Raw genomic sequence first — 27,733 nt, forward strand, 5'->3', positions numbered from 1 at the left:
TACCTTCTGAAAGGGAGTCTAGAGCTTTAGAGAGATGGGGAAAGAAGGTATATACTTCTGCTACTCTTTCCTTGAGGGCATTAAATTGTCAATTTCATATGATACAGTACCAAGAGTATTTGTTAGATGAATTGCATAAGAAGCTTTCCTCTTCTGAACCCCTTGACCGTAAATCCCTTCAGGATCTGGTACATAACTCACAGCAGGTTAGTAATCATTTTTTGCAGTGTGGTTATGATGCACTGGAAGTTTCATGTAGGTCAGCTATGACTGGCGCAGTTATTCGTAGGCATGCCTGGTTGAAGGAACAATCTTTACCAGACCATGTTAAAGCTAAACTCCTGGATGCTCCAATGGAAAAACAAAAATTATTTGGTTCCTCGGCTCAGGAGGTCTTAAAGAAGTTTGAAGAAAAGGCAAAATCTGTACAAACAGTTAAGGACTTTCTGCAAGTACAACCACCGAGATTCAGCAGAAACTGGCCTACTAAGAATTGGTCCTTTCCAGACTCGGACAGATCCCAGAGGGGCAGGAACAGGTGTCCCAGAGGTAGGGGGCAAGCTAGAGGCTCTTACAGAGGCCGTCAGTGGCAGCCTACCAACCAGAGAGGTAGTGTAGGAACAGCAACAACTACTACACCTGGACAGACTCAATGACTTTCCTTTGATTCCGCCGACCAGGGCTCAATTGGAAGCACCATTGGGCGGAAAGCTTTCTTTATTCTCAAAAAACTGGCATTACATTACAAGGGACACATGAACACTGCAAATAATAGACAAAGGATACAAGTTCCACTTCCACACTTTGCCAAGAAGAAACGGAATGCCAAACCTGCCACCAAATCAGAGGGCAGAGGCTTTAAAGCAGATCAACAACTTAATTCAAATGAAAGCCATAGAAAAGGTACCTCTTTCAGAACAAGGTCAAGGGTTTTACTCCAGATTATTCCTTGTTCCAAGAAAATAAAATCAATGGAGGCCAAAATTCAAGATGCTGACGCTACAGCAACTTCTTCCCATGCTGGGCAAGGAGTCTTGGCTGGTGACTCTAGATCTCAAGGAGGCATACCTGCATGTCCCTATTCAGCAAAGTTGCAGAAGACACCTCACATTTCTTGCAGGATCAGAGCATTATCAATTCTCAGCATTGCCCTTTGGCTTATCTACTGCGCCCAGAGTATTCACGAAATGCCTGGCATCAGTAATTGCACACTGCAGACTTCAGGGGATTCAAATCTACCCATATCTGGACGACTGCCTTATACAAGCGGACAACAAGAAAAATTTGATAAAGGACTTGGACTATGCCATCCACCTATTACAGGCCTTGGGATACACAGTCAACATCCAAAAATCAAGACTTGTTCCATCCCAAAGGATAACCTTTTTGGGTGCAGATCTAGATACAACCACCCAAATGGCCTTTCTCACAGAAGAAAAACAAAAACAACTTCTGGATTACTTCATGAATCTGACAAGACAAACTCAGCTAACTGCAAGGAAAATCCTGCAGGCCCTGGGTTACATGGCATCCTGCATAATTCTGATGCCACAAGCCAGGTTGCATATGAGAAAATTACAATGGTACCTCAGGAGTGTATGGTCTCAACACAGTCACATTTTGGAAACTTTGATACCAATCATTCCTTGCCTTCAAAAGGAATTCCTGTGGTGGGCTCAAGCCTGCCAGTCCAACAGAGGGTTGCCCTTCAACAAACCAAAAACAGAACAAACCATCACCATGGACGCTTCAGACCGAGGATGGGGTGCACACATGGAGGGCAAATGTATCCAAGGCCTATGGTCTCAGGGACAGCTGCGCATGCACATAAACCAAAAGGAAATGCTGGCAGTGATACACGCAATCGAGGCCTTCAAACCTTTCCTCCACCAAGGCCACCTGTTAATAAGGACAGACAACACAACAGTCATGTGGTACATAAACAAGCAAGGAGGCACGCATTCCTACCCTCTATGCAGGCTGGCCATGAATCTATGGGAACTATGTTTGAAACTCAATATCCAACTACAGTCCCAGTTCGTGCCAGGGAAAGAAAATGTACTGGCAGACAGCTTAAGCAGAACTACCATGGATGCACACGAATGGATGCTGCACCCAGACATCTTTCTACTCATAACACAAGCATGGGGAAAGCCGGAGATAGACCTGTTCGCCTCACCCCACAATCGTCAACTGAAAACATTCTGCTCAAGGACATACCACCCACAAGCTTGGAGGGTGGACTCTCTCTCTTTCAGCTGGAAAGCTCTAAAGGTCTATGCCTTCCCACCTCTCCCATTAATGTCCAAGGTTTTGCTGAAGATCAGGGCAGAACAGCCAAGAGTGATTCTGATAGCTCCAGACTGGCCAAGGCAGCACTGGTACCCACTATTGAGGAGCATGTCACAGACGAAACCGTGGCCTCTCCCCCTATGGCCACTTCTTCTGACGCAGAACAATTTCAAGATCATGCATCCCAACTTGAAAACATTGCAGCTAACTGCCTGGAAAATTCCATAAACCCCCCTTAAAATAACTTATCACAGAGAGTAAAGGACATTATTATGGAAGCTCGCCGACCTTCCACAAGGAAGACATACTCAGCAAAATGGAAAAGATTTCTCATTTGGAACACAACAAAAGGCATAGATGTGACAGTGGCAAGCATGACACATATTCTGGAATACTTAGCAGAATTGTTCCACAATGGCCTGTCCTATTCTTCCATTAAGATTCATACCTCAGCAATTTCAGCAGAATACAATGTTGATCCACCTATCTTCTCGCATCCTCTCCTCAGGCAATTTCTGAGAGGAATCAAAAACATCAGTCCTCCAAGGAAACCCCCTTTACCTACGTGGGATCTCAACTTTGTGCTGGAGAAAGTAACACTTCCTCCCTTTGAACCAGCAGCATCGGCGGATCTACAGTTTCTGTCTTGGAAAACTGCATTCCTTCTGGCCATAACTTCAGCAAGAAGAGTATCTGAGTTACAAGCTTTAATGGCAGTACAGCCATTTCTTATCTTCCATCAGGACAGAGTTTCATTGAGAACCAATCCTACTTTTATGCCAAAGGTGGTATCTAGGGTATCCTTGAACCAAGCTATTCACTTGCCTACATTCTTCCCAAATCCACAAAATAAAGGGGAAAAACTTCTACACTCTCTGGATATACACAGACAACTACGCTACTACTTGGACAGAACTAAAAGTTACAGAAAGACTGACCAACTCCTTGTAGCATATGCTGCTGGGGTACAAGGAAAAGCAATTTCCAAACAGACAATTTCAAAGTGGATAGGAAATGGCATTCGATTTTGTTACTCCTTTCATGGAAAGATGGTTCCTGCAAACATTAGACCTCATTCCACCAGGGCCACAGCCACCACTACAGCCTTCCTAAGAGGGGTGGCTACCAAGGACATTTTAGAAGCTGCTACATGGAGCTCCGTGCATATATTTGCCAAACATTACAATTTACCTTTATACTCCAGATCCAGAGCAGGTTTTGCTACAGCAGTCCTGCAGGGTATCTTAACTACACCATCTTTTTCATAGTACCTCCTCTCCCAGATTGGCTATGGTATTCTACCCATATGTTATGACTGCAGATGCATCCTTGAAGGACATAGTACAGTTTTGTACCTACCATAAATGTAGATGTCCGATAGGTATGCATCTGCAGTCAGGTTTACCCTCCCTCCTTCTCCTCTGTGGTATTCCTAGGGTACTTACCCCTCCATTAGCTAGCTGGGGAATCTATTATGGTGTATTTGTTTGTATATATATGTATATATTTTGGAAAATGTTTGGAATTTATTGCATTCCTCCAAATTTGGCCTTCCTAGAGGGCACCTGGCATCTGGGGCAAGAAACACTGAGGAAAATGGCATCGGCTGATGCTTTTATACCCCAGACGCTCTGACGTCGGGGAAAGTGCGACATCAGCCGAGGCCAGACCCAGACTTTGGAATCCGGCCAACCGAAGGGCTGCCTGAGGCAGGACAACCCATATGTTATGACTGCAGATGCATACCTATCGGACATCTACATTTATGGTAGGTACAAAACTGTACTTTTTTCTTGCCCCAGATGTCAGGTGCCCACTAAAGGGTAGCCAAATTTATGTATATATGGTCTCTCATACCACTACATGAGAGACCATATATACATAAATTTGGCTAACCTTTAGTGGCACCTGACATCTGGGGCAAGAAAAACTGAAGAAAATGGCATCGGCTGCATCTTTTATACCCCTGATGACCTGACATCAGGGAAGGGGCGACAGTGGCCGATGCAGGACCCAATACTTTGGAATTCAGGCCGACTGAGGGCAACCTGCCAGCAGGATTACCCAAATGTAATGACTGCAATAGTGAATACACTCGAACATCTACATTTATGGTAAGTGTACACAACTGTACTTTTCTGTTACTGCACATATATCGATTTTCTCCATACTGAGGAGTGCCTCAAGTGCATGCATTTTGAGGTTTAGACTTCTGGCATTGAGTAGTATTACCCTCAGTTTTTTGTTACTTGTGCTATTTATGGCGGTGGGTTTGTCTTTTGAGCCTTGCCTAAAAAAAGGCACTATGGGGGTAGCAAGAGCCTTGGCCAGTATTCGAAAGCCTAAGGGTGACAGGTGCAAGCTGTATCTAGCGAAGCAGCATGGCTTGTCGAGCATGTCATCCCAGGCTGACAGACACTGGATCCACTTTGAACGACACCAGAAGCTTAGCCAGTTGTTGAAATTGATCATTTTTTCTTTATACAGTAGTATCATTCTTAGTGAGGGCAGGATGGTACTCAGGGTCAGGGTCATACCGGCCTGGGCTACGTGATCAGAGAGCTCTTCCATGTCTCTTTTCATGTAGTCCAGGGAGGTATGGCTCAGGTCATTCACTCCAAGATGGGCAATGACAGAGTCGTATTTGTACTTGTTCTGGAACAACCTGAGTGCTTGTGTTATGTGGTGGATCCTGGCACCCGACAGGCAGCTAACAGTAACCTTCCCCTTGTTCAGCCTAGTGAGTGGGATGTCAGTGTGCCTGACTATAGAGTCACCTATTACTAGTGTGCTGGATATCTTATTTTGCCTTAAGGGCTGTGATTGCGTGGCACACTGGTTTTGTGAAGTGTTTTTCATGGTTTGAGTTGGGGGGTGGAAGTTGCTTGGATGTCTGTTTTGGAAGTCTCTGTTGCTTTTTCGGATTTTTATTTAGAGCCTCCAAGTATGTTTTTGTGTATTTGTGTGTTTTATGCTGGTGCTGGTTTCATAGGTCTATGTGAGACTGGTGGTTCATAGGTTCATAGGTTCATACTAGGCTATCTGCCCTAGGGCGTTTATAAGCCTAGCCAGAGTGTGTTTGGCTTTCGCCACCCATTTTAAATTAATTTTGCTATGCCTTTTTTTGAGGTTAGTATACTGTGCCTCTGTCTAACAGTGACACAGAAGTGATAGCCGGGGTAAACCTACGATCTCCCATCCACTCATCAAGATTCCTCTTGAAGAGAGTCAATGTGGGACTCTGCCTAACCTGGACTGGGATTTTATTCCAGAGTGAAGGGAGCCTCTGGGTTATGAATCTGTCCCTCCAGCATGTCCTATTTATTTCAGTGCTGAGGTTCAAGTCTCTTGAGCGCGTAGCTCGATGGGATTTGGATTTTCTGAGGTGCAGCATGTCCATTAATTCCGGGTTGGACATGGCTTTATATGTCAGGCACAGATCGCCTCTGAGCAGGCGGTATGCCACTGAGTAGAGCTGGAGTTTCTTTAACTGGGCAGCATATGGCATCTGTTTGAGCCCTTTGATCCTCTTGGTGAGGTACTTTTGGGGTCTTTCCAGTTGCTGCAGGTGTCTGGTAAGGTACATCCCAAAAGGGCATTGTACTCAATTATGGGCCTGATGAGGGATGAGTAAAGAGGCATGATGACCTCCCCTGATCTAGATGTGAATCCCTTCATGATTAGGTGGGCTATATAAAATGTTTTTCTAACCACTTTGGCCATGTGGTTGTCAAATGAGAGATTGCTATCAACTTGGGTCCCCAGGTCCCTAATGACTTCTTCTGTACTTAATGGATTACCACCTATGTGGTAATTTGTGGGCACTTTGTTTTTGCCAAAGGGGATGACTATACACTTTTTGGTGTTTAGCTTGAGGCCATGGCTCTGGCACCAGTTGTCTGTTTCTATGAGGCCCTTTTGGAGGATGCTTGTGTCGGCTGGAGAGTTGGTTATGGCGCCCAGTTTGCAGTCATCTGCGAACTTGGTCAGCCAGAGTCCTTCCATGTTGGCCTGTACCGCCGAGAAATATATACCGAACAAGAGAGGTCCCAGGACCGAGCCTTGTGGCACGCCACTTGGAACTGGTTTGGAGTCTGACATGGCTCCAGCAATTCTAACCATGTGGGTTCTGTCCTTGAGCCAGTTTGCAACCCATCTAGTGACATAGGGGTTTATATTTAAGCTGGTGAGCTTATCTGTAATGCCCGTGTGTGATGCAAGTAATTCCTTTCTCCTCTTGACTGTCTGGTCCAGTCTTGGGTTGAGAGAGCTTAGCCTCCAGTTTGGTTCTATAATTGCATCTATCGCATATATTAGTGTTCGGTGGTAGGAGGAGAGGGTTGTCTGTGTACATGAGGCAGTTGTAACATTGCCTCAAAATGCCCAGATTCACCAGTTGGACCGGAGAGTATACCTGAAACTGCCCTTTGGACATGCCTGGATAAGTACAGTGAGCTGTTTTACTGATTGGCTGGTAAGGTCGAATAGAGAGCCTTTTCCTTCTCTACAGTATGGGGGGGATCTAGTGCTAAGGTTTATTAGTGCTTGCTGTGAGTTTTGAGCAAGAGCCGGGCTGAGAAGTGAATTGTTTGAGTGCTTAAGTTGAAAGTTTGTCTAGTTCCAAGGGAAAAATTGAAGAGTAGATTTTGTGGAGCCAGGAATAGTTATACCCTCATTAACCGGCACGCAAAACCGCGCTAATGCGGGTTTTATAGCAGGGAAATGAAAGAGAGAGAAATTAGCCTAAAATGGCCAATAAACTACTAATTTCTGGGCTGAAACCACTCCTCCAGGGACAGATAGGCTGCTCAAAGCTCCCCTCTTTCACAGGTGAACAGAGAAACTTCCTTCTGTCCAAGTAAGGTATGAGCATACACAGAAACTTGTAACACATCCCTAAATTCAGCACTAACCTGAAAACTGGACTATACTAGCTTAGAAAGGCGGGAAAACAATTTTTTTTTTCAGAAAATAAAGCCGATACGATCAAAAAAACACTTTAAATGCACAGAAATGGCCATCACACTTGAGTGTGTAGCCTACAACAGTTAAACAGGTAATTTAAACACAAAAATGACTTTGTTAAAGTGCCGGCAATAAAATAAGTACAATATGTAGATGAAACAAGCTTTTTAAATCACAGAAACTCTTAAAAAAAAAAAAAAAAATTGGCATTTTAGGTGAAATTAGCTAAAGGCAACAAGAAAATGCAGAAAAATGATACTTAATCACGCCAAAGTCTCTCTCTTGTCTCTCTGCTGTAGAACTCTGCAGGGCACTAGGCAGGAGCTTGCTGAGCTGTATACAAGCAGAAAAACCTTGCAAATTTGGGTTTTATAGCAGGGAAATGAAAGAGATAGTTTATTGGCCATTTTGGGCTAATTTCTATCAATTTCTGGGCTGAAACCACTCCTCCAGGGACAGATAGGTTGCTCAAAGCTCCCCTCTCTCACAGGTGAACAGAGAAACTTCCTTCTATCCAAGTAAGGTATGGGCAAACACAGAAACTTGTACATAAATCCTTACTTGTAGTGCCATTGTCTTGCTTATTTTTTCACAGGTATGACAGTTCTTTTAGACTTGACACTCATTATCGTCCAAAAATGGAGCTTTCACTGTGTCAGTCCAGTTATAGGTTCATAGATTGGTACTAGGCTATCGACCCTAGGGCCTATACATGCTTCGCCATAACAATTCCCTGGATATTTCTTCCCACAATATTTACTTCCTTGGACCCTTGTCTAGCAGGGCGACTGATATGATCCCTGGGGTGAATTTCCTATCTCCCATCCAATCGTCAAGGTTCCTTTTGAAGAGGGCCAAGGAGGCGCTCTGCTTGACATGTATGGGTAGTCTATTCCAGAGTATGGGGAGTCTGTGGGTCAGGAACCTATCCCTCCAGCATGTTTTGTTCATCGTGATGACAAGGTTTAGATCCCTGGAGCGTGTGGCTCTGAGGGATTGGGATTTCTTTAAGTGGAGCATGTCCAACAGCTCAGGGTTTGACATGGCCTTGTATGTTAAGCAGAGATCGCCTCTGAGTAGACGATATGCCATAGAGTATAGCTGGAGTTTTTTTAGACTGTCAGCATAGGGCATCTGCTTTAGGCCTATGATTCTTGTAGTGAGGTATTTCTGCGGCTTTTCCAGCTGTTGCAGATGTCTTATGAGGTATATACCAAATGGGGCGTTGTACTCTATAATGGGTCTAATGAGGGATGAGTACAGTGGGACAATGACCTCCTGTTTTCTGGATGAAAAACCCTTAGTGATGAGGTGTGCCACATAGCAGGATTTCTTGACTGTTGTGGCAATGTGGTTATCAAAGATGAGACCACTGTCCACCTGTGTCCCTAAGTCTTTCATCACACTTTCGGTGTTTAGTGTACTGCCACCTCTGTGGTAATTCATGGGTACATGTTTTTTCCCAAAGGGGATAACTATACATTTCTTGGCACTAAATCGAACTGCCTGGATATTGGCAATATCCTTGGGATCAGTATATTTAATGCCATTCTGTTGTAGGTCAGAGCAGATCTGAGCATTGCCATTTAGATTCTTAACATAACTATAGAATGCCTTGTGGTTGTCTTTGGAATCTTCGGCAATTTTATTTTTGTAACTAGCTGTGGAGGATTTTGAGGGATCTCAGCTTCTTGCTGAGGCTGGTAAGGGAGTTTTTTGCATCCTGGGATTTTCCTCTTTTCTGCAACAGTTTCTTCCTTCTGTTGTATAGTTTGTTTATGGCAGGGACCACCAGATTGACTTCCTTTTTTTGGAGAAGAGCGTCTTGATTCTGTTTGGGATGGCACGATTCATGCACGAGTGGATGTGCTTGTACAGTGCCTTAGTGTAGGTTTCAGCAGTCGAACTTTCAGCTCCCGTCTGCATGGGTGTCATGAAGTTTGTCACTTCTGTCCTCTTTGTTTTTCTTTCCCCTGAGGCTCAGGTGATGCAGTAAGCTGTGTTCAGTGGTTGTCTCCTTTGCCCTGGCTGGGGACAGCTTGGCATTGTCCATGCAGATCATCTCCAAATGGACTGTCATCTGCTCTTTATCACCCTATATCCAACTGTTCATTGACTGATGCTGTGAAATGTTAACTTAGTTGTAGGTGGATGCATGGATGTGTTTCTGGTGCTTGTTCCTAGAATATCTCTTGGGGTCATATCTGCCATGGCCACTTTATCATTGCTATCAAGTGCTACTGTTCTGATATCTGTTGCAGGAATTTGGCCTTCTTTTGGCATTTTTGAGTTGCATTGTTTTGTCTTCAAATCCTTTTATTTACTTATTGCCTCTCTGTCTCCTACCACCCTTCCTTGGCAGGTGTAGTTTACTGTTTGGGGATTTTCACAGATGTTATTTACTAAAGAGGATCCTTGAAGTAAGTGTTGTAGATCAGTGTGTATGCAACACTGATGGCCCCTTGATCTGTTTTGGATGTCCATTGCCATATATTTACAGGTATGTTTATGATTTAATCTCTGTCTTTAGTGCTTCTGTTTCAGGTGTGGATCACTACTGTTCCATGAATGCAGTGTCTGGGATTATGGGGCTGAAAGTACCTTCCTAACCTAGCATAGTGACACCACAGGGTTCCCTGGTGAGGAGCATGTGGCTTCAGTACAGGAGCAAGTGGTTTGCTGAGAGAATTCTCTCGGGAAAGAAAGCCTAGCTGTTGCTCTTTGCAGAGGGGGCCTTTAAGATCACCCGATATGGTGAGTGGTCACTTCTGTAATGGGTATCTTGCATTTCATATGAACCAAGGTTATCTTTTTACTTACAGATTTGATTATGCAAATTAATTGGTCATCATAACAGAGAGTTTGTGGTTCTTTCCAATGCTTGAGCACATGGTCTAAATGACTGTCATCTGCTGCTTTTAGCTTTTATTTTCTGCTTATTCATCTTGTGAAACATGACCATTTTAGTTTGTTTCATGCTTTATACCAGTCTTAATTTTTTAACAAGTTTCAGGATGTATGTCTTACTAATTTGTATTATTTTTGTCTGTCAGGCACACGAGTTCGCTTCCATAGTGGATTTAATAAAGAGTGGCAGCATGTAGAAGAGATAGCTAATCCAGAGGATGACTTTGATGATGATAACTTTAAGGTATGTTTCCGACCTTAAGTGAAATATTTTTGTTTTACTTTTCTTTGTTGCTGAATTATGACAAAGAAATGAAAAGATAATATTTGGGTTGTTAGAAGAAGGGATTTGCCCACTTTTTGTTTAGTTGTTTTGTTAACTAATCTATTTGTTCTGTTATAACTAGCAGTGCACTGACGTATTCCTAAGCTTTCAAAATGCCAACTAGTATTAGATTTGCAAAACCATCTAGTCTTTAGCCATTGCTCACTTAAATTTATAATCCTTTGTGTGGGTTTTTTTCTCCAGCAGTGACTTCTTGAAGTCTGACTGTAGTCCACACAGAGCTGTAGAATGATATTGCTGGCTCCCTTATATAGAGATATGAATCCCTGTCTGTGCCAAAGATGACCCCAGTTTGGTTAGTTGCTTAGACACCTGAGGAGTTGAGCAGGAGGGATGGGACTGAGAGCAGTTGTGATTTACCTATCCCAGAGGGAAGGAGGCGTTGCCAACCACTGTGCGACTACTATATGGCAGAGATAAGGTTGAAGCATTACAGGAGAAAACACCAAGTGGAGTTCTGCCTACTAAGCAACACTTATAACTTTTTTTTGGGTGGTATAGTATTTGTGTGTGGAAGCTTGCGACCTGGGTTCAGCTTTACAGACCCTCGGGTCTATAACAACTGCAGGGTTTGAGTTTTAAAGAGAAAACGACTCAGGATGGCAGCCTAACACTAATTGGCTGTGTTACCCCATTTTTGTGCTATGAAAGTAGGACAGGGAAATGAAAAGGCCATTATTAATTTGTAATAATTAATACTAATTTGTTGGGGGGAGCTGATGGTTGGTGTGTCTAGATCAGAAAAAAAAATAGAGGAAAAAATGTTAACTGACATTATTAAAACACTAAAAAAAACTGTAGTAGTCATGTGTTAATTTTTTTTTTTACTTCCTTTTTCTAGTGACCATCAGGCCTTCTTCCTGCCTAGCCATTTGGCTCATTCATTTCACTAAATGTAAGAGCCTAAAGGTGCATTAGTTCCCACTAGGACCAATGACTGAGTAACAGGAATGGTGCAGTCTTCCTGCTGTGTGTGTGTGTGTGTGTGTGTGTGTGTGTGTGTGTGTGTGTGTGTGTGTGTGTGTGTGTGTGTGTTTGTCTTTTAAGCACTCACTTCCCATTGTTTATATCCCGATTTACTCTCTAGTATATTTGTTGTGTAGTGGGGCTTAGCAAAGGCATGTCACTGGTTTCCCCAAGTGATATAACCTCTCAGAAGGCACTGCCCCACTGTCATAACAAGCACTTTGATGTGATCCTGTGTCTTCACCAGTGATTCTAGCAAAGAGAATGCACCAAGACTTGCATTCCTTTTCATTGTCCCAGGAGAAAGGTGAGCAGACTTTGCCTTGTCACTTCTGTTCTAACCTTCACCATCTCCTCTAGCACCCAGGGTACCTAACTGTACCTGGATCTTTGAGTTGATCAGGGCTTTATCTCTCCGTGCCACAGAGATGGCTATTAATCACATGTGAATTGTTTATTTCTGAGGCCAACTAGAAAGAGCAACCACCTCTTTTTTTTTTCTTTTGTTGTATGTTTTCTTATGCAGTACAAATTTGATGGGCAATAGAGAAATTGGTCAGAGTTGGGTTCATAAATGTTCTTCCCTCAAGGGGAGTATAGCAGTCTTCTTCACAGCTAGTTTTGTGCGTCCTTGCAACGTTGTGTTGGCACAGTCTATAGTCAGAACAGCTTATCTGCATCCCATGTAGAATAGTTAATGTGCAGAAGTATGGACCCATGAGGGATTAGCTAATAATGTACAAGTTTGTTCTTTGTACTGTATACAGTGATTACATTTAGGGGAAAAACAAAAAGAGTCTTCAATTTCATCTGATTTGATCTTTGAACAAAAATAAAAAAGAAGATGGGTGGTATGACCATGCAGTGTACAGCATTATTAGAATAGTCTACAGATAACCGTCAGTTTTGTGTTAAACAGATTGAGATGAAAACTGGATTTAAAAATAAAGGGAAAAGTATTGGAAAAGAATAGAAAATGGTTTAGTATAATTTTACAGTTTAAAGGAATAGGGGACAGTAAATTATTGCATTAAACACTGTAATAATGAATAATGATTTTGAAGTGAGACTTAAGGAAGAAGAGTGCAAAGGGACACTATACGAGCTGGAATCATTGCATTCAAGATATTTAAACAAAACTTTAATTCAGAATGACAGAAATTGTGTTTTTGTTAATACTAGAAAAATGTTCTTGGGAGGGGGGGGCTGTGTTTGTGTTGCTGCCTACAAAAAGATACCTACCAGTCACAGATGTATTGGAAGTAAACTTAATCTCCTTAGCCATAAAGTTTTAACCAGGAATGTTGAAGGAAGTGACATGAGTACTGGAGGAACCATGCAAGTCAGTTTAACATTTGGGAGGCTATTAAAAATGATTATTAGGTATGTGCTATACTTTTGTTGAAAAAAAAAAAAAATAGCTGTAGAAGAGAGAGAGAGAGCAACTGATGGAAGTTCTTAACCTAGTAATAGGGACAATGGATAAGGATGGGCAGTGAATAATGTGTGCGCACGCGCGTCCCCATGTTCAAGTTTCATGCTGTAGATGGAGTCATGACTGCGGCCCAACTGTCCTGGGTTCAGTCAGTGTCTTGGGTCATGGACGCTGTTTGGGAATGGGGAAGGGAGAGGAATGAAGAGGTATATTTTGCTTGCTTCTTTGTGGGGAGAGAGATGAGGAGTCTGTGTGTGTTAGTGAAAGTCTTACATTAGTTCTGTGGTCTGCACTAATGGCTCACTAATGAGAGCTGGCAGTTCGCAGACTGGGAGAGGATGATTTTGTTGGAGGAGATGTGTCTCCATTGAAAGCAAATGATATTGCTGTGATGTGTCCCCTGTATATCCATTCAAGGAGTGCCTTCTGCAGCAAGCACACACACACACACACACATGGGGTAGGCTAGGGCATGCAACAGAAATCCCTTGACTGGCTGCCTGTGTGACAGCTGGGCTGCATTCATTCCCCTGTGGGTAGATCTACAGTGATAAGTCAGATAGGTTGGCTGGTGTATGGGCTGAAAAGCCTCATGCCCTTAAACTGTGTGCGTGCGGGAGAATATATGCACGTATATGTGTACATTTGTGTTTGTGATGTGTATACACACACTCTTTATCATAATAGTGGACCTTGATACGGAGTGCAAAACAGACCAAAGGGACCGTCATTCTAAATATGCTAACATTACAGTAGTATAAAATATAACCAAGCTGTGCAACTTAGAAATTCTAACATAGCCTTAACTACACAACTACATTATGTGAAAAACTGACACTACTACAACAAAAATTAAATAAATAAATACATGAAAACTACCTCAGAACTAGAGTAGAAAACATCCACAGGACATATCCTGTTCATAATAATCCTTAGAGGCTCTCTAAAGGTCTGTACATTAGACAGGTTATGCATTTACTGCAACATACAATGAGAAATGACAAGTCACATCTTAAAATGCTTAGAGAAACAGATAAAAGGAATATGTGCGGGTCTGGTTAATGTAGTGGATGAGTCACTTTTTCTGTAGGATTACGGGACTCCGTTTAAGGCACTTTGGTTTGCTGTTCATCTTAAAACCCATTCACTAAACCTGCAGTACAGTATAATTCATGTGTTGCAACAAACGTTTTCCGAGTTCAAGCATTTATATGACTTGGTAGGTATGTACCTATACAAGTAGGTAAATTTATCATACCTGGTTTCGTTGAGTCTCGTGCCATCAAGACTGAATCGGAGAAACCAGACTTGACAAACTTTGGTGAGGGACTTTAACTTTAGTCGCTAAGGGGGGACAGTGTCTTCTGTTCTCATCAAAGAGCTATTTTTTGATAAGTCATGCTTGTTGGCAGTAGCCTTGATCAAACCTGCCTTGACAAAGCTCATAGATCCCTTACACACACACACATTTGTGTACGTGTGTATATTATATATATATCTAAGTATGGGTATATAACTACATTTATGTGCATACATGTGTGTGTATTTTTGTGTGTGTGTGTGTGTGTGTGTATATATATATATATATATATATGTGTGTGTGTGTGTGTGTGTGTGCATATATATATATATGTATAGGAGTGTGTGTGTGTGTATGTATGTGTATATGTATATATTTATATATATATATATATATATATATATATATATATATATATATATAAAATATTTGTCTATTTATATGTATATATGTGTGTGTATGTATATATATATATCTATATAAATATCTGTCTATTTATATGTATGTGTGTGTGTGTATGTATATGTCTATATACATATATATATATATATATATATATATATATATATATATATATATATATATATATATATATATATATATATATATATATATATATATATATATATATATATATATATATGGGTTCCATACACTAGATCGAATTTTCACTAATTCGAAATAGTGCATGGAATGCTCACTACAGAGAGAGTGCACTTAATTGAAAGTGCACTTACGCGAAGTTCAGTACAACGAACGGGTATTGTACTGAACGTCCGTGCAGTACTCACGGCCTTAAGGTTAGGGCACGGGTCATAGTAAGGGGATAGCCCTACTTACCATGACTTGTGCCCTAACCCTAAGGTCCGAGATGACGGCAGCACATTGAAGGACATAGCAATGTCCTCCACTATGGTGCGATAGTCATGAACCTTAGGGTTAGGGCATGGGTTAGGGTAAGGGGATAGCTTTATTAAATATCCCCTTACCCTAACCCGTGCCCTAACCCTAAGGTCTGTGACTATCGCACCATAGTGGAGGACATAGCTTGCTTTTTATGTCCTCCTCTGTGCTGCGGTGTTTTCGGTGAAGTGCACTTATGCAAAAGTTCACTTTCGTTAAAGTGAAGTTTCGCAGAAGTGAGGCTTCCTATTACAAGTTCAAAGTAGTGAACTTTTGTTCTTGTAATAGGAATTTCGCAGCCCCTGATACCCGCTACTTTCAATTCGCAGGCCCCTACTGACACCTATGTGGAGTCCTGCATGCCGTGAGATACTCAAAGTATTGGACCCACGGATGTATCTCCCTCGGATGGGTCCGGAGCCGCTGAGCAGGCACCGGCTTCTGAGGGTGTTTTCAGGCTTCAACATTTTGATATCAAATTGACGACAGCTGCAAAACCAAAGACAAAAGCAACTTCTAAAACTAAAAAAATGATGCATGAGCCACGTGCACAAGCCTCTATGCCTAAAATGCCTAAAAAACAGATGATCAAAATGGCTGAAGACCTTATTACCTTGATCAGGCGTTCCCATCCCCCTCCAGATAAGAGGCATGGCAAGACACTGATTATGAATCTTGAGATCCGGTTTCTATTTCTTCTGATCAGGAATTATCTATACCTCCCTATGAGGATTCTGATGCAGAGGAGCCTATACCATCTGCAGCACCTCCTGAGGATTATTCATTTGTAGAAACCTTGCATAGTTTGAGGGAGCATTTTCACTGGGAGAGTCAAGATTTCTCAGAATCAAAAAAGAGGCTCAGGGATTTTCTTCTTCTCCCTCAGCACAGGCCTTTAGCCATACTCCCTGTTTTAGACATTGTGGATGATGTGTTTTCGGAGTCAAGTTTGACCCCTGACTCCTTGCCTCCAGGTCCCATCAAGCCTGACAGATATTACAGGGTCCCTGACTCACACACATTTTTATTTAGATACCCTGCTGCTGATCCTGAAACTATTTCACAAGGTCCAAAGGGAGTTAAAGCCTCGACAGCAAAAAATCCTACCCCCTCTGACAGAGATTCAAGGGCACTGGATAGATGGGGAAAAAAGGTTTATACATCTGCAACCTTGGCAATTAGGGCCTTAAACTGCCAGTTTCATATGCTCAAGTATCAACAACATGTTATGGGATTGCTGAAACAGAAAATGATGTTTATTTCTGAATGTGCAGAAAATAAAGAATTGCAGGAATTATTGCATGCAGCTGAACAGGTTGGAAAACATACTTTGCAATGTTGTTTTGATTCCTTAGAGACCTCCTGCAGGGCCGCAGTTACTGGATCTGTGATTAGAAGGCATGCCTGGCTAAAGGAACAAAATTTGCATGATCTTGTTAAAGCTAAATTACTAGATGCACCTTTACAGCATGATACTGTTTGGTATTAAGGCAGAAGAGGTTTTAAAGAAAATGGAAGACAAAGCTAAGTCTATGCAAACTGTAAAACACTTCTTACAAGTGCAGCCACCAAGTTTCAGTAGACACTGGCCTACAAAAATTGGTCCTTTCCTGTGTCAGACAGAGCTCAAAGGGGCAAATCCAGACTCCCTAAGGGTTCCAGATACCAGGCACAAGATTCGTACAGGTCAAAGCAATGGGGCGCTTCTACCTCCAAATGTGGAGGAGATAAAGCGCAAACCTACAGAAAACAGTCCCAATGACTTCCCTCTGACAGGAAGATGCATTCAGGGCATTTGGACCCCAAAACAAATGCATCTACATGTCAACCAGAAAGAGATGCTAGCTGTTCAAAATGCCCTGACAGCCTTCAAGGACTTATGTCATCCAGGACAACTACTGATAAAGGTGGACAACACCACGGTCATGTGGTATATAAACAAGCAGGGGGGCACGCACTCGTACCCCCTTTGCAGATTAGCCATGGCACTTTTTCTGTAGGATTACGGGACTCCGTTTAAGGCACTTTGGTTTGCTGTTCATCTTAAAACCCATTCACTAAACCTGCAGTACAGTATAATTCATGTGTTGCAACAAACGTTTTCCGAGTTCAAGCATTTATATGACTTGGTAGGTATGTACCTATACAAGTAGGTAAATTTATCATACCTGGTTTCGTTGAGTCTCGTGCCATCAAGACTGAATCGGAGAAACCAGACTTGACAAACTTTGGTGAGGGACTTTAACTTTAGTCGCTAAGGGGGGACAGTGTCTTCTGTTCTCATCAAAGAGCTATTTTTTGATAAGTCATGCTTGTTGGCAGTAGCCTTGATCAAACCTGCCTTGACAAAGCTCATAGATCCCTTACACACACACACATTTGTGTACGTGTGTATATTATATATATATCTAAGTATGGGTATATAACTACATTTATGTGCATACATGTGTGTGTATTTTTGTGTGTGTGTGTGTGTGTGTGCGTGTGTGTGTTTATATATATATATATATATATATATATATATATATATATGTGTGTGTGTGTGTGCATATATATATATGTATAGGAGTGTGTGTGTGTATGTATGCGTATATGTATATATTTATATATATATATATATATATAAAAAATGTGTCTATTTATATGTATATATGTGTGTGTGTATGTATATATATATATATCTATATAAATATCTGTCTATTTATATGTATGTGTGTGTTTGCATGTATATGTCTATATACATATATATATATATATATATGTATATATATAAATGTATGTATGTGTGTATATATATATATATATATATATATATATATATATATTTATATATATATATGGGTTCCATACACTAGATCAATTTTCACTAATTGAAATAGTGCATGGAATGCTCACTACAGAGAGAGTGCACTTAATTGAAAGTGCACTTACGCCAAGTTCAGTACAACGAACGGGTATTGTACTGAACGTCCGTGCAGTACTCACGGCCTTAAGGTTAGGCACGGGTCATAGTAAGGGGATAGCCCTACTTACCATGACTTGTGCCCTAACCCTAAGGTCCGAGATGATGGCAGCACATTGGAGGACATAGCAATGTCCTCCACTATGGCGATAGTCATGAACCTTAGGGTTAGGGCATGGGTTAGGGTAAGGGATAGCTTTATTAAATATCCCTTACCTACCCATCCCTAACCCTAAGGTCTGTGACTATCGCACCATAGTGGAGGACATAGCTTGCTTTTATGTCCTCCTCTGTGCTGCGGTGTTCAGTGAAGTGCACTTATGCAAAAGTTCACTTTCGTTAAAGTGAAGTTTCAGAGAAGTGAGGCTTCCTATTACAAGTTCAAAGTAGTGAACTTTTGTTCTTGTAATAGGAATTTCGCAGCCCTGATACCGCTTACTTTCAATTCGCAGGCCCCTACTGACACCTATGTGGAGTCCTGCATGCCGTGAGATACTCAAAGTATTGGACCCACGGATGTATCTCCCTCGGATGGGTCGGGCCGCTGAGCAGGCACCGGCTTCTGAGGGTGTTTTCAGGCTTCAACATTTTGATATCAAATTGACGACAGCTGCAAAACCAAAGACAAAAGCAACTTCTAAAACTAAAAAAATGATGCATGAGCCACGTGCACAAGCCTCTATGCCTAAAATGCCTAAAAAACAGATGATCAAAATGGCTGAAGACCTTATTACCTTGATCAGGCGTTCCCATCCCCCTCCAGATAAGAGGCATGGCAAGACACTGATTATGAATCTTGAGATCCGGTTTCTATTTCTTCTGATCAGGAATTATCTATACCTCCCTATGAGGATTCTGATGCAGAGGAGCCTATACCATCTGCAGCACCTCCTGAGGATTATTCATTTGTAGAAACCTTGCATAGTTTGAGGGAGCATTTTCACTGGGAGAGTCAAGATTTCTCAGAATCAAAAGAGGCTCAGGGATTTACTTCTTCTCCCTCAGCACAGGCCTTTAGCCATACTCCCTGTTTTAGACATTGTGGATGATGTGTTTTCGGAGTCAAGTTTGACCCCTGACTCCTTGCCTCCAGGTCCCATCAAGCCTGACAGATATTACAGGGTCCCTGACTCACACACATTTTTATTTAGATACCCTGCTGCTGATCCTGAAACTATTTCACAAGGTCCAAAGGGAGTTAAAGCCTCGACAGCAAAAAATCCTACCCCCTCTGACAGAGATTCAAGGGCACTGGATAGATGGGGAAAAAAGGTTTATACATCTGCAACCTTGGCAATTAGGGCCTTAAACTGCCAGTTTCATATGCTCAAGTATCAACAACATGTTATGGGATTGCTGAAACAGAAAATGATGTTTATTTCTGAATGTGCAGAAAATAAAGAATTGCAGGAATTATTGCATGCAGCTGAACAGGTTGGAAAACATACTTTGCAATGTTGTTTTGATTCCTTAGAGACCTCCTGCAGGGCCGCAGTTACTGGATCTGTGATTAGGAGGCATGCCTGGCTAAAGGAACAAAATTTGCATGATCTTGTTAAAGCTAAATTACTAGATGCACCTTTACAGCATGATACTGTTTGGTATTAAGGCAGAAGAGGTTTTAAAGAAAATGGAAGACAAAGCTAAGTCTATGCAAACTGTAAGACACTTCTTACAAGTGCAGCCACCAAGTTTCAGTAGACACTGGCCTACAAAAATTGGTCCTTTCCTGTGTCAGACAGAGCTCAAAGGGGCAAATCCAGACTCCCTAAGGGTTCCAGATACCAGGCACAGGATTCGTACAGGTCAAAGCAATGGGGCGCTTCTACCTCCAAATGTGGAGGAGATAAAGCGCAAACCTACAGAAAACAGTCCCAATGACTTCCCTCTGACAGGAAGATGCATTCAGGGCATTTGGACCCCAAAACAAATGCATCTACATGTCAACCAGAAAGAGATGCTAGCTGTTCAAAATGCCCTGACAGCCTTCAAGGACTTATGTCATCCAGGACAACTACTGATAAAGGTGGACAACACCACGGTCATGTGGTATATAAACAAGCAGGGGGGCACGCACTCGTACCCCCTTTGCAGATTAGCCATGGCACTGTGGGACACAGCTTTGACTTACCAAATACATCTTCAAGCTACATCTTCAAGCTCAATTCTTGCCAGGAAAACAAAATACTCTGGCAGACGATTTAAACAGAAACCTTATGGATCCTCAAGAGTGGAAACTAGATCCACAAGTCTTCAGCATGATACAAAGAAAGGGGGGAGCCCAGACATAGATCAATTTGCCTCTCCTCAAAATTATCAATTGAAAAGATTCTGCACAAGGACTTATCACAGACAAGCATGGAAAGTGGACGCCCTATCCTTCAGTTGGAAAAACCTATCAGTTTATGCCATTCCTCCTCTGCCTCTTCTTCCCAAGGTCCTCCTAAAAGTCAGACAAGAGAAACCAAAGATGATACTAATTGCCCCGGACTCGCCCCGCCAATACTGGTACTCAATCCTAAGGAACTTGTCTCAATACCCAGCTTGTACCTTACCTTAAAGACCTCATCTACTGTCCCAGCAAAACAATCAGATCCTGTACACTCAACTCCAGACACTGAACCTGGCAGCATGGCTGATCATGTAGTTATACAAACAACACCTCTCAGTAAAGCTGTGATAGTACTAGAAAATCTTATGCTGATAAATGGAAGAGGTTCTGTGCTTAGAATCAAGCACAAGGAACTGATACAGCAGAACCAAATATTCATCGGATATTACAATACTTGACTGAGATGCTTGACAAAGGCCTATCTTTCTCATCAATTAAAATCCACGCCTCTGCCATTTTGGCTCATTACAATATAGAGCCACCAATCTTTTCTCATCCTTTACTAAAGCAGTATCTTAGAGGAGCCAAAAATTTAAGGCCTCCTAGAAGATCACCAATACCTGCATGGGACCTCAATTATGTGTTGGAAAAGATCACCCTGCCTCCATTTGAACCAGCTGCTACTGCTGATATAAAGTTCTTATCATGGAAAACAGCTATGCTACTAGCAATTACTTCAGCAAGAAGAGTTTCAGAGCTACAGGCCCTCATGGCTGTGGAGCCTTTTATCATATTTTACCCAGACAGGGTGTCTCTGAGGACAAATCCAACATTTATGCCTAAGGTGGTTTCCAGTGTGGCTCTTAACCAAACTATTCATCTGCCAACCTTTTATCCAAATGAGCAGGACTAAAGCTCTAAGAAAAACTGAGCAGTTACTAGTGATGTATGCTGCAGGATCAGAAGGAAAGGCTATTTCAAAGTAGACTATTTCAAAGTGGATAAGCCACTGCATTCGTTTCTGCTACTTACACCATGGTAAACCTGTGCCCAAGGGCATTCGGTCTCATTCCACCAGAGCAGCAGCCTTTCTCAGAGGCGTACCAACCAAAGACATTCTAGAGGCTGCTACTTGGAGTTCTGTTCACACCTTTACAAAGCATTATCATTTGCCTCTCTACTCTAAGTCCAGGGCAGGCTTTGCCATTGCAGTTCTGCAGGGCCTTATAGCCGCACCTAATGCTGTTTAGCTCCAGCCTCCCAACCATAGCTTTGGGATTCTACCCAAATGTAATGACTGCAACAGTGAAACACGAAGAACATAGTACAGTTGTGTACACTTACCATAAATGTAGATGTTCAAGTGTATTCACTGTTGCAGTCCAGGTTACCCGCCCGCCACCCCCCTTTCATTCTGGAGTTTATCTTTCCTTCTCTATCTTCTACAACCTATATAGTGTATTTGCTTGTAGATGAAGGTAAAGTTTATATTGATGCATGTATATATAGTTTTTATACATATTTATTTTTGCTACCTTTTTAGGGGCACCTGACATCTGGGGCAAGAAAAACTAAAGAAAATGGAGTTGGCTGCTTGTTTTATACCCCTGACGACCTGACGTCATGGAAGAGGAGACAGCAACCCTCGCAGAACCCAAGACTTTGGAATTCAGGCTGACTGAGGGCAACCTGACAGCAGATTACCCAAATGTAATGACTGCAACAGTGAATACACTCGAACATTTACATTTATGGTAAGTGTACACAACTGTACTTTTTTGCCTGTGTTTGTTTTTATCTTGTCCATCTTTCTGAGTATTTTTGTGGCTCTCTCCCCTCTTCTGCACACTAACAGCAACACTTCTTGTCTCCACTTCCTTTCCTTTGCTACCTTGTGTTTTTGTAGTAAGACTTTTTCTGTTATTAACTTAGCTGCACAGTAATATATCTATTGCGTTAATTTCTGGAAACAGTCTTGATTACTGGATTCATTTGTTTTGTTAAACTTCTATCATTTTGGGTAAAGTAATGTTCTGTAATCTATTTCTTTCATTGATCTTAAAATGTCTATCCATCTCTCTTAAGTCAAGCAGTTCTTCCCCTTAGATAATTTTCTTCTAAACTAAGGGCACATTTTTTGTTCTCAGTTTCCTGCAGGCATTCTACAGAATGTTCTAAATAATCTTACTGTGCCATATTCCCTTAAACTTCACTCTGTGTCATCTGTTGCTCTTTCATATGGGAACTCACTGGTCTATCCCTCTACAGCATTGACTGCATCAGAGTTGCCATAGTTTCCTGTTCCTTCCCTTGCTGTGCAGCTCCAGCTGAACTTTTGTACTGGTTTCCTACTGAAGGCTCCAAGGTATCTTCATATGGCAACTGATCGGATGCTTCCTCCTCCACTGGTTTCTCCTTAATTTGGGGATTCATTATTCTATCATGCTGTGATGTTGTCAGACTTAGATTTTTTACACTAAATCCTTCACTTTACAGATATTCCATAACTTCAGCTTCAATTTTTTTTTTTTGCTTCTACTTTAGTAATTTTCTGATGTTCATCGTGTTACCCTGCTGCAGTCATCACACTTGGGTTATCCTGTCGTCAGGCGGTCCCGCAGTCGGCCGGAATTCCAAAGTCTTGGTCCGGCGTCGGTTGCTGTCGCTTCTTCCCTGACATCAGTGCGCCAGGGTATATATATTGCAACTGATGCCATTTTCTTCAGTCTTTCTTGCTGCGCGGTGCCTGAAGCAGAAGCAGTTCGCAAGTGCCGGTCGGCCGACTCCTGAGATTTTCAAATTCGAATTTCAGAATTTCAGGTAATACATTTTTTAGAAGTCTTCTATAAAGCTAAGTACCCCGTTGGGGAAACTTTTCTTGCCTCAGACCGATGTCAGAAAAAGTTAACAATTGTATTTCTTGTGGGAAGCAAATACCTCATAAGGATTTTCATTCTTATCGCATACCTTGCCTAGGCCCAGACCACGACGTCACTAGTTGTCGTTTTTGTGCTAGGTTTAATAAATGTACTATTAAAAGACGCTTTGATTTCGCACGACACTACTTCGGTAGAAAATTTAATTACAGTATGCCGTCGGAGCAACCGACTACCGGCGTGCACAAAAAACGCAAGGATAAGGACAGACAGCCCAGGCCTAAGCCAGATTCCCAGGCCTCGGCTGGTCCGGTCTCCGGTCCTCAGTGAGGCTCCGACGCAACCCCTGACTACCGCAGATCTGCAACCCGAGACTGCTTCGGAACTTTTAGCGGAATGTACCAGGCCGACGCAACCATTTTGTTCAGGCCTTGCCGACGACATTGCTGATAAAGATGTCGGTGCTGCAGAAACGCCATCGGTTTCTGAAGGCGTTTTCAGACCCATGACACTCACCATTAAAACGTATCCTAAGACGAAAACTCCTATTAAATCTAAAAGGACTGCAACTCAGTCCCCTGTTCAAGGCCCAATGCCTAAGAAACAGATGCTCAAAATGGCTGAAGATTTGATCTCTTTAATCAGGGGTTTCCAGCCTCCTCCTGACAAAAGGCCTAGACAAGAGGAAGATTATGCATCCTCTGAACAAGTGTCCATTTCTTCAGCCTCCTCTGAAGACCAAGATTACTCCTTCTCCCCTTATGAAGATTCTGATGCTGAGGATTCCATTCCCTCAGCTTCTCCTCCTGAAGACTACTCCTTTGGGGAAACTTTACACACTATGAGGGAACATTTCCACTGGGAAGGTCAGGACTACTGTGACTCGAAGAAAAGGCTCAGCGAGTTTCTTTTACTCCCCCAGTACAGACCACTTGCCATCCCACCTGTGTTAGACATTGTGGATGATGTTTACTTAGAATCCAGTTTGAACCCAGACTCTCTACCTCCTGCTCCGGCCAAGCCTGACAGATACTATAGAGTGCCCGATTCCCACAAATTTCTATACAAAAGTCCTGTTGCTGACCCAGAGACAATCTCCCAGGGTCCCAAAGGGGCTAAGTCTTCTCTGGCTAAAAATCCTGTACCCTCTGAAAGGGATTCCAGAGCGCTAGACAGGTGGGGGAAAAAGGTTTACACCTCAGCCACTCTAGCTATGAGGGCACTGAATTGCCAATTTCACATGCTTAAGTATCAGCAATTTCTAATCTCTCAGTTAAAGGAAAGAATCACCACTCTCCCTCAACAGTCTGAATTGAAAGAAATGCAGGATCTGTTGCATGCAACTGAACAGGTGGGCAAACACACCTTGCAATGTGGGTTTGATTCTCTGGAGGCCTCCTGCAGAGCAGCTGTCACTGGGTCTGTTATACGTAGGCATGCTTGGTTAAAGGAACAAACTCTGCCTGATCATGTTAAAGCAAAGCTTCTAGATGCTCCCTTACAGCAGCATGTTCTTTTTGGAGTTAAAGCAGAAGAAGTCTAAAAGAAAATGGAGGATAAGGCAAAATCTATGCAGACAGTCAAAGATTTCCTGCAGGTACAGCCCCCTCACTTCAGCAGAAACTGGCCAAAAGAAAATTGGTCCTTTCCAGCTACTGACAGACCACAGAGGGGTAAATACAGACGCCCAAGAGGCAGAGGACAACCACAAGCCCAGTACAAACCTCGCCAATGGGGCACTACAACACAGAAGGGAGGAGAATACAGGTCCCAATCTACCAGAAGGCAAACTCAATGACTTGCGCCTCACCCGGCCAAGCAACTCTCTCTTGGCAGCCCCCTTGGGAGGAAAACTCACACTTTTTTCAGACAACTGGCACATTGTCACAAAGGACAAATGGGACCTAGACATAATTTTACGAGGATACAAATTCCATTTTCACACCTTGCCAATGAAAAGAGGAATGTCAAACCTGCCACAAAATCAATGGGCAGAGGCACAAAAGCAAATTACAGCTCTCATGGGCATGAGAGCCATTCAACTGGTACCTACTTGAGAGCAAGGTCAAGGATTTTACTCAAGACTCTTTCTAGTGCCCAGAAAGGACAATGCCTGGAGACCTATTCTGGACCTTTCAATTTTAAACACATTCTTACAAGTACCCAAATTCAAGATGCTAACACTACAGCAGCTTCTTTCCATGTTGGGCAAGGAGGCATGGCTAGTAACGTTGGACCTCAAGGAGGCATACCTGCATGTCCCTATCAGACAAAGTTGCAGAAGATACCTCCGTTTCATTGCAGGTTCAACCCATTACCAATTCTCTGCACTGCCCTTTGGCTTATCTACTGTGCCCAGAGTCTTCACAAAATGCCTGGCACCAGTAATTGCATACTGCAGACAAAGAGGAATTCAAATATACCCATACCTGGACGACTGCCTCATCCAAGCAGAAAGCAAGGACATTCTCTTACATCATCTGGCTTTTGTAAAACATCTACTAAACTGCCTGGGGTACACAGCAAATGAAAAGTCAAAACTAGTACCCTCACAAAATATGACATTCCTGGGTGCCAGCTTGAACACAACGGCCCAGAAGGCTTATCTGACGCCAGACAAGCAACTACAGCTGACTCAATATTTCAAAATAATGGCAACAAAGACCCAATTAACTGCAAGAAAAATTCTGCAGGCTTTGGGCTTCATGGCATTTTGCATACTACTAATACCATTTGCAAAGCTGCATATGAGGAAATTACAGTGGTACCTAAAAAGCGTATGGTCTTAACACAGCCACAGCTTGGACACAATGATATCTCTCATTCCCTGCCTACAACAGGAGTTTCTATGGTGGTCACAGGCATATCACCTCAACAAGGGTCAGCCGTTCACCTTGCCCCCAGCCAGGCAAACTATCACAACAGATGCATCAGACTACGCCTGGGGGGCACACATGGCAGGACAGTGCGTTCAAGGCATATGGACTGCAGATCAAAGGAATCTGCACATCAATCAAAAAGAAATGCTAGCTGTACAGAAAGCTCTGACAGCCTTCAAGAATCTATTACATCCAGGATAACTTACAATAAAGACGGACAACACCACAGTAATGTGGTACATAAACAAACAAGGGGGTACTCACTCCTACCCTCTATGCAGGCAAGCAGTGATCTTATGGAACACAGCTCTGGCTTACCAAGTTCAGTTACAAGCTCAGTTCCTGCCAGGAAAGAAGAACACATTGGCAGACGACCTCAGCAGAAACATCATGGATCCCCACGAGTGGAAACTAGAGCCACAAGTATTTACAATGATAACTCAAAAATGGGGCCTTCCAGACATAGACCTGTTTGCCAGTCCTCAAAACTATCAAATAACAAAATTTTGTACAAGGACACTTCACCATCAAGCTTGGAAAGTAGACGCACTCTCTTTCAGTTGGAAAAACCTGACAGCATATGCCTTCCCTCCATTGCCTCTCCTCACAAAGGTGCTTCTGAAAGTCAAAAAGGAGAGACCATGACTGATTCTCATAGCCCCAGACTGGCCACGCCAGCACTGGTACACGCTATTGAGAAATATGGCCCACGGCCCACCTTGGATCTTACCACAAATTACCCATTTGCTCACACAACAAAACAATCAGATTCTTCACAGCCAACTCAAAACCTTAAATCTGGCTGCATGGAAAATCACCTAAGCATCCAGCCAGCTCCTCTTTCCCAAGTTGTTATGGATGTTATTCTGGAAGCTAGGAGGCCAAGCACCAGGAAGGCTTATTCAGACAAATGGAAAAGGTTTTGTGCCTGGAACCAAGCTAAAGTCCAAGAAACATTTCAGCCTCACATGCCTCACATTCTGCAGTACTTAACTGAGATGTTGCACAAAGGACTTTCCTTCTCCTCCATTAAAATCCATGCTTCAGCTATTTCAGCCCACTACAACAGGGATCCACCCTTATTTTCGCAACCACTCCTAAGGCAGTTCCTCAGAGGGGCAAAAAACATTAGGCCCCCCCAGGAGAGCACCTACACCAACATGGGACCTCAATTTTGTTCTGGAAAAACTAACGCTACCTCCCTTTGAACCAGCTTTTTCTGCAGATCTTCAGTTCCTATCATGGAAGACTGCCCTGCTGCTAGCAATAACTTCAGCTAGAAGAGTCTCAGAGCTGCAGGCACTAATGGCAGTGGAACCTTTCCTCATTTTTCATCAAGACAGAGTTTCTCTACGAACTAATCCTTCCTTTATGCCTAAGGTGGTTTCCAGTGTGGCTTTAAATCAAACCATCCACTTACCCACCTTCTTCCCAAATCCACAGAACAAAGGTGAGAGACTCCTGCATTCCTTGGACATTCACAGGCAACTTCGTTACTACTTGGACAAAACTAAGGCTTTCAGAAAATCTGACCAGCTCTTTGTATCCCATGCTACAGCTTCACAAGGGA

The 27,733-nt window shown here is 42.6% G+C and overlaps 1 protein-coding gene across 2 annotated transcripts in view; it reads left to right on the forward strand.

Annotated features, from left to right (window-relative positions):
- The window catches only part of HBP1 (HMG-box transcription factor 1), a 1,884,794-nt gene that overhangs the window by 1,433,475 nt on the left and 423,586 nt on the right, over window positions 1-27,733 (forward strand). For both annotated transcript variants that reach the window (XM_044088537.1, XM_044088538.1), the window contains exon 5: window positions 10,311-10,408. In XM_044088537.1, the coding sequence (XP_043944472.1) occupies window positions 10,311-10,408 (98 nt within the window). The remainder of the gene's footprint in view (window positions 1-10,310; window positions 10,409-27,733) is intronic.

This window comes from Protopterus annectens, chromosome 11.part0 (assembly GCF_019279795.1).
Source record: "Protopterus annectens isolate FY-2018-M chromosome 11.part0, PAN1.0, whole genome shotgun sequence".
NCBI classification, from domain to species: Eukaryota; Metazoa; Chordata; order Ceratodontiformes; family Protopteridae; genus Protopterus; species Protopterus annectens.